This window comes from Notamacropus eugenii, chromosome X (genome assembly GCF_028372415.1).
Source record: "Notamacropus eugenii isolate mMacEug1 chromosome X, mMacEug1.pri_v2, whole genome shotgun sequence".
Lineage (NCBI taxonomy): Eukaryota > Metazoa > Chordata > Mammalia > Diprotodontia > Macropodidae > Notamacropus > Notamacropus eugenii.
This window is the reverse complement of record NC_092879.1, coordinates 75,525,268-75,533,411: the sequence shown is the minus strand read 5'-3', so window position 1 is coordinate 75,533,411 and position 8,144 is coordinate 75,525,268. Positions and strand designations below refer to the sequence as shown.

The window sequence follows — 8,144 nt, the reverse complement described above, 5'->3', positions numbered from 1 at the left end:
TGTCTGGAGCAGAATGTGGAAGGCCTTCAATGCCCACCTGCCTAAAGATTTGGAATTTGGGAAAGGATGGGGGTAGAGAGATTCAAGGTTGAGCTTTGAGTTTTCTTTTGGTGGGGGGGAAACAGTGTAATCTGAGTTTTGCATTAGGAAAATTAGCCAGACAGCATATTGGTATGGATTGGAGAAGAGGGCTACTAGATACCAGGAGACTGGTTTGGAGGCATGAAAACTTAATTAGGAAGGAAACTGTGGAAAGGGAAAAGAAGGGGAGATTGACCAGGAAGGTGACCAGATCCAGAAGACTGAGCAACTTGGTGTCCATGGGAGGCTAGGAAGAGGAAAACATTCCAAAAGACACCAAGATGTGTAGCCTGGAAATCCATGAACAAAGACAAAGAGGTCAGGAGGAAGAGCAGGAAAGAGACAATGGTGAATTTCAGTTTGGGATATTTGGAGTTGGAAATGTGGTGAGAAATTGAGATGGAAATATTCAGTAGATTGCTGGGAATGCCTTTCTCTGCTCTCAGTTTTAAAATCAGGGAGTTTAACCTTTAATGTAAATGTGCCACTCTCAAAAAAAAAGCAAACCTACCAGACAAACACTGACTTTAGCTTTCTCCTCTGTCAAATGAGGGTTGGGCTAGGTGACCTCAAAGGTCCTTCTAGCTCTCATCTTCTGTGATTCTAAATTAAGCTCCTTTTTCCTTGCATGTGTCCCTTGCTTGATTTTTTTCCTGTCAGTGAAGTATCCCTCGGTCGGAAAAAAAGACTCCCTATCCTGGCTTTAACATGATACATGATGAAGTTATGAAGTGGAACATGAGAACTTCCTGTAATTGATGGCCTCATAAAAATGGACATGATGGTTTCATCTTTATATGCTAGGTGCCAAGCGGACATTCCCAGAGAACCATGGACGGTGTAGGAAATATGACAAGACCTGGGGACAACGTCAGCTGCCTCTCCACTATTGATGACTTCCGCAACCAAGTATACTCCACTGTGTACTCAATGGTCTCTGTAGTCGGCTTTTTCGGCAATGGCTTTGTGCTCTATGTCCTCATCAGGACATACCATGAGAAATCGGCCTTCCAAGTATACATGGTGAACCTAGCTGTGGCTGACCTGCTCTGCGTGTGTACGCTGCCTTTTCGAGTGGTTTATTACGTTCACCGAGGCATCTGGTTCTTAGGGGACTTCTTGTGTCGTCTCAGTACCTATGCTTTGTATGTCAACCTGTATTGTAGCATCTTCTTTATGACTGCCATGAGCTTTTTCCGGTGTGTAGCCATAGTATTCCCAGTCCAAAACATCAACCTTGTGACCCAGAAAAAAGCCAGGGTTGTGAGTGCGGCCATTTGGATTTTTGTTATGCTGGCCAGCTCACCCTTTTTTCTGATGAGCAAAACCTATAAAGAAGGGAATAACACCAAGTGCTTTGAGCCCCCAAAGGACTCAAAGAGTAAGGAAGCGGTGATGGCCTTGCACTATGTCTCATTATTCTTTGGCTTTATCATTCCATTTGTTACCATAATTGTCTGTTACACTATGATCATCTTGACCTTATTAAAGAATTCAATGAAGAAAAATCTGCCAAGTCGTAAGAAGGCTGTGGGAATGATCATTGTCGTCACAGCCGCCTTCTTGATCAGTTTCTTGCCTTATCACATTCAGCGCACGATCCACCTTCACTTTTTGAACAATAAAAATAAGACCTGTGAGTCTGTCCTTGCCATGCAGAAGTCAGTGGTCATAACCTTGTCTCTGGCAGCATCAAATTGTTGCTTTGACCCACTCCTCTATTTCTTTTCAGGGGGTAACTTCAGACAGAGGTTGTCCACATTTAGAAAGCATTCTCTGTCTAGCATGACCTACAACCCCAAGAAGAAGACCTCCTTCCAAGAAAAGGTGGATGAATTGTGCAAAGATTAGGGTCACCCCCCCCCAAGTAGAAATCTCTGTTATATCAATGAGAAGAGCTAGTCATATAATTTTACTTGCTATAATCAGATAGATAGATAGATAGATAGATAGATAGATAGATAGATAGATAGATAGATAGATAGATAGATAGATAGATAGATGTAAATGTGACAAAATGCAAGCAGCCTGCATCTGGATAATTGTGCCTGCAAAATTTGCTGAATTTCACCATATTGTCATGGATCCTAGTGATTCCTAAGGTGGCAAAATTAAGTTCACGGCCAAATTTCTATATACTATTGTTACTTTGTACCTACACTTTACAAATGAATTTTAGCCTAAAAAGTATAACAAACAATTCTACTTCAGATAATGGCCTTGCATAACACAGTGATTCCGACCTCGGTATCTTAGGTTGGGACTTCATACTCATCTACAACCCCCAGCATTCACCTTTGCGTGAAGCCCTTTGGATAATGACAGCAGAAAGAACCTCATGAACTTCTTAACAGTAGAAAGAGTGCTGCCAAGGGACATGGAGGACAGGGTGCCTACGTGGCCCAAAGAGGGGATGTGCAAGGGCCAGAGCTGTATAAGACACAGCAATGGCTCTTCTCATCATGTAGCCCATTACAGGGACACAATTACAGCCTGAGGGAAATCTCTTTGGTCAAAGGTCAAATCTTTTTTGGTCAAAATGTGTCCTACACACACACACACACACACACACACACACACACACACACACACACACTCATTCCCTCTCCCTCCCCCCCACTTTTCTCGTTCTCTCTCTCCCTCCCTCCCCCTCTCTCTTTCCCTCTCTTCCTCCCTGCCTTCTTCCCTCTCTCCCTCCCTCCCTCTCCCTCTCCCTCTCCCTTTCCCCCTTTCTCTCTCTCTGCTACCACAATGGAATGTTCGTGGGGATTCTGTTTGCAGAGAATAGGGCCATCCATGCACCCTCTTCAAGGGGCCAAGCAGTTAGTAACCCTTGGGTGAGCCAGGGAAAGCCAAACTGATTTGCTGAGAAATAGGTTATGTGATAGCTATATATGCCTATTACTGAAATACAAAAAATTTTTAAAGAAAATATAAAAAATCATTTTGTTTTTGTATATGTTTATGTATATAAATATATGTCAGTGTGTATGTACATTTGAGAAAGAGTATGTTCCATGAAATGCATGTGAGTGAAAATTCACTCTGAGCTATATTATTGTTTTATATATTTCACTTTTTTAGTGGCATGTTGACAGGAATATTAAGGAAATGTTTACATTGGTTTTGATGTTACAGTAAAAGCTTTGTACTTTCAAAAAAATCATTTGGTCATGTCTGAAAAATATAATCCTCATGGGTAAACTCATGCTAAAGTGTTGTCTGTTCCTCCCTAATGTTTCTTTAAAAAAAATCCTGCTGGGTGGCCCTTCCTGAGAAATGGAGTGATAACAGTGGGAAAGGTTATGAAAGAAGCTCTAACTGAATACACTGGGTACATTTTATTTCAATCTCATTTCCAATTATACCATACTCTGCAAAGCCCACCAGACTGGCTCTCGGGTTTCTTCCAACTCTGACATTCGAGGCCCTAAGGTTTCTTCCTCCCCTGATTCTCTGTGACTTAACTCCCCTTCCAGCTCGTCTATTCCCTGTTCTAAGGTCCCTCTTAGATCTGACATTCGGATCCCTTCTGACTCTGGCATCCTAGTGTCTTCTAGGTTCGACGTTACTTGTTCTAAAATTCATCCATTCTGACATTTTGTCCTAAAAGCCCTTACAGCTGATGTTCTATGCTCTAGATCCTTGCCACCCTGATATTCTATGTTCTGAGGTTCCTGCCCACTCTGACAATCTCTGTTCTATGGTTCCTCCCAGCTCTGGAGTTGTGTTTCTAAGGTTCCATCTAGTTCTGATTTTCTCTGTCCTGAGATCCCTTTTGCCTTTGACATTCTATGCACTGGGATCGCCTCTGACTTTGACATTTTGTGAGATATTTCCTTTCTGGGTCCTTGCCATCCTGACAGTCTGTATCCTAAGCTCCCATACAAGTCTGACAGTCTATCATCTAAAGGGCATCGACATCTGATGTCAAGCATGGGACCTCTGAGGTAGAGAAATGACCATAGCTGCCCCCAATTTGTCACTGCTTAGCATTAGTCAAGTATAAATTGTTTGTTCATGCCTTTGGCATACCATCAAGCCAACTGTGGCATTTAGCAGAGTTGGGAGGGTCCTAGGAGGTCATGTAGTCCAACCACCTGGCCAGTCATGATATACATAGATCCCCAGTGATAGTGCAAAAAACCAGTAAGGCTGGTTCTAGTAATCAAAACTTCACACATTTTATACACGGATTCCCAATTTTCAGAGAGACGGATTGTAATAGGCTTCACATAAAGATCGATTAGGCTCAATGGTGTATCCTCTTACTGTGATGATTCAGGAGATCTCTCAGGATTTTCCAGGATCTGAGGATCCACCGTTCTTGAAATCAAGTCCATTACTATGGTTAATAACTTTCATTTCTATGGTGCTTTAAGATCCATAATGTGCCTTTCCCCATAATGAACTATGTAGGCCAGGTGTTTTTATCCCCATTGTATAGAGGAGCAAAACAGGGCTCAGAGAAATCACATGACTTGCCTTGAATCCCACAGTAGCTACTAGAAACCCAGATTCAAAGGAAGTCTCCTGGTTGTATACCTAGTGGTCATTACACTATCCCATACCGCCTAAAGGTATGTAAGAGCTGCTTAGAGAATGTGGATTGATGCCTACTTCTGCAGCCCAAAGAGCCTTCCATAATCTGAGGCCACCCACCCAATCCAGACTGTCTCACTAGAACTCCCCAACCCAAACCCTCCACTCCAGTTGGGCTCTTCTCACCAACCATTGAGTGTGCACGCACACATACACGCACACATACACACACACCCACACACTCCCACACATGCACACACGCACACATGCACATACACGTGCACACACACATACTCTCATGCCTGCTTTACATACCCTATTCTGTTCTGACCACATGTGATATACTCCTCCTTTGGAATAGAGTGGAATATGCATGTATTAAGTATCAATTGTATGCCAGCCACTACACTAAACCCTTTGAGGATATTCTCTCATTTGACCCCTTTCTCAGTCTGTCCAAACCCTACCTACCCTTCAAGGCCAAACCTAAGCCTTACCTCCTCCAAGAAGTCTTCTGTCTGTGACCATGCCAGCCTATGCTGAAGGTTCCCTTCTCTGTCTCTTTTACTCTGAGTCTCTAGTACAGGATTAGTACATAATTGCCCTATATCTCCTTTACGTACATTAGTGATATCTTCCCAATCTCTTAACGCCAACTGGTGCCCAGCAGAGCACTGTGCTGGATCCTTGGAATACAAATCCAGAAATGAAACAGGAGATCAGAAAAGACCTCATGGAACGGGTGTTGTCTGAGCATGAGTTGAGGAGGAAGTACATTCCAGACATGGGGGACAAGTTCAAAGGTTCCCAAGTAATGGCGAGCTCTAGGAAGATGATCACTCGGTGATCACTCCACAGTTCCTGAAACACTGCTGGGCATATACAAGTTGGATAATTGGTTGGCTAATAGAACACTAGATTCCAGAGAGTTTAATATTTAATACCTGACAATTTGGCAGGCAAAAAGATTGACACACAGAGGAGTCTATTATGTGATATCGATAATGACTCAGCTGTATTCATTCATTTATTGAATGCCTACTATGTGCAGGGCTCCCTTCTAGTCACTGAGTGGGGAAAGAAAAGTGAAAAAAGCATGATCCTTGCCCACAAGGAGCTTACAGCAAATTTCCAACTAAATATAACCCAAAGTAAGGGGGTAAGCATTTTAATCAAAATGCTATGAGAGTTCAGCAGTGGGAGAAATAACTTGTTAACAGGGGATCAAGTGAGGATTCAGGGAGGAGGTAGCGTTTAAGCTAGGCTTTGAGGGATAAGAGAAATTTCAGGAGGGAGACCTGGAAAGAGAGCATTCCAGAGGCAGGAAACAGCATGAGCAAAGGCATCGGCCTGGAGCTGAATGGGGGCCCAGAGGGAGCAAGGCATCCTGGGTATTTCCTGGGTGTGCTCCTGTCCACCAGTAGCTTTTAGCCTTCGCTGGTGCTTTGCTTATCCTATGTATGCACACAAAAATACATATTGACAAAAGTGGAGTTTCTGGCATTAAAATTAGGGGCATTTATAAAAAATGACATTTAAAATGTCATCTTCTGACCCCCTACCCTGCAGTGTGGTATATCCTAGACAGCTGTTCCGCCCCCCCCCCCCCTTAGTTCAGGTTCTGTTGTGGGCCATGGGACTTGTTTGGGGAACAGCAAATAATTCAGGTTGGCTCAAATTTAGGTACACAGTACATGAAGGTGACTCGAGGGGGGAGAGTATTTGACCAGATTTTCCCCTTTCAAATATAAAGGTCAGTTTATGTCCTTTGGATAGAAAATAAACATTCATTTGAAACTCCCACGCAGGTAAACTATGTGCTCCCTTACTGTAATGCTCTGATGCCCTTGGGATCTCACGAGTGTGAGTTCTTCCATCTTGTACCACTCATGTGTTCCCAGGAACCCTCCACCAAGAATCTTTCTACAGGCTGGAGGTTCACCTCAGAGTCTTTCACAATTTTGTTGATACTACTCTAACACTTGACTCTGAAAAGAGATAGTTTTTTCTTAACTGTGTGCTTAACATTTTGAAATGCTTGAACTGGTGAACTGTTACTTAAAAGTCATAAGTTTAGTAGAAAAAAACCTCTTTAGCATGAAAAAATTATGGTGTGTAAATGTTTATTAATGCATCAAAAAAATGTAATCAGTTAGAATCGAAGACTTGCATTAAGGGCCAGGAAGAAAAGAAAGCAAAGTTAAAAGAGACATATAGACGCAGAGTGACTTTCGAATCCTGTTGCTAAAGGTGAAAAGCCAGTGACATATACAAGACAACTTCTTAAAACATGCACGTTGGCAAATTACTAAAGGATGCTCAGCAAAAAGCAAAGTTAACGTAAAATTTAGAAGAATTGTTTTTCAATCTTATGAAAATTACACTTGACAAAACTTTTAAAATAAAAGACAATTCCAAACAACTATTCTCAAAAACCCTGAAAGCTAATGGATTAAAAACAGGGCCCTTCTGACCTGGCTACCTTGATTTCTGGTTCATTTCTTTAAACTTTAGAGGCTGGTTTCTCCTTCTGCCATCTCCAATACTGTCATTATATGGTTGACCTCCCACTCTCCTCAACCCATGTATCTGTCTGACTGAAACAGTATGGTGGAGTGACTAGAGACCCATCCTTTGAGACAGGAAGACCTGAGTTCAAGCACCACTCCCGCCACATACTGGCCCTGTGTCCCTGGACAAGTCAGTTAACCCCTTAGAGTACCAGGCAAGTTTCTAAGACTGTAAGTGTCCAACCAGCTGCCAACTCTCTACACTTTCAAGTGAAAGCAATCCACGGAGAAGTTACTAAGTGCTTATTATATACCAAGGATTGGGGAATCATTTTTTTAAAAGGCAAAAACTGTCCCAGCCCTCAAAGGATCTTACATTCTAATGAGGGAGACATGTACATATATAGGAATATACAGAAGACTTGCAAAGTGGATGGAAAGTAACCTTAGAGGGAGGTGAAAGCCCTAGCAGCTGGTCACAAATATGGACCAAAAAAAAGATGTCGGCATGTTTCTAAAGCAGAAAGAGATTCCATGGCTGCCTGAGAGTGAAGTTAGAAGATTCCTAGTTGAAAGGAATCCCTCTCCCCCCCTCCATTTTACAGCTGAGGAAACTGGGACCTTGAGGGGGGAAGCATCTCAGCTGAGTGGCATCATGAAAAGTTCAGTTAACTTTGGTCTTTAATCAACTTAGTGCTCATGGACATACATGATCTGAGAGCTACAGAAACCAGAAAGGTACATGTGATGCCATGAAAACTTGGGCTTCATTGCATCCAGATGCTGTGCAATTGGATAGGTGTGTCCGAGGAAGCATCATTAACCCTCTGGCTAACTTTGAACCATTAAAATGGATGCCATCAATGTGAATTAGGTCAGCAGTTTTCCACAACCATGGACTGTCCACAAAAGGAAGGGTTTTCAGAGATAGGAGGGTAACCATTAAGTAGGGTACATGGTTTCATACAAGGATTGGGCCCTAAAGCAGCTAGGGCCCCAGAGCAATTTGCA

The 8,144-nt window shown here is 42.6% G+C and overlaps 1 protein-coding gene and 1 long non-coding RNA gene across 4 annotated transcripts in view; one reads left to right on the top strand and one right to left on the bottom strand.

The window, feature by feature from the left end:
* The window catches only part of CYSLTR1 (cysteinyl leukotriene receptor 1), a 31,949-nt gene extending 28,660 nt beyond the window's left edge, over window positions 1-3,289 (top strand). For all 3 annotated transcript variants that reach the window (XM_072626967.1, XM_072626969.1, XM_072626968.1), the window contains one exon: window positions 886-3,289. In XM_072626967.1, the coding sequence (XP_072483068.1) occupies window positions 886-1,932 (1,047 nt within the window). In that variant the 3' untranslated portion in view covers window positions 1,933-3,289. The remainder of the gene's footprint in view (window positions 1-885) is intronic.
* Window positions 1-8,144, bottom strand: part of LOC140515374 (uncharacterized) — a 286,278-nt gene that overhangs the window by 141,235 nt on the left and 136,899 nt on the right. The window lies entirely within an intron of this gene.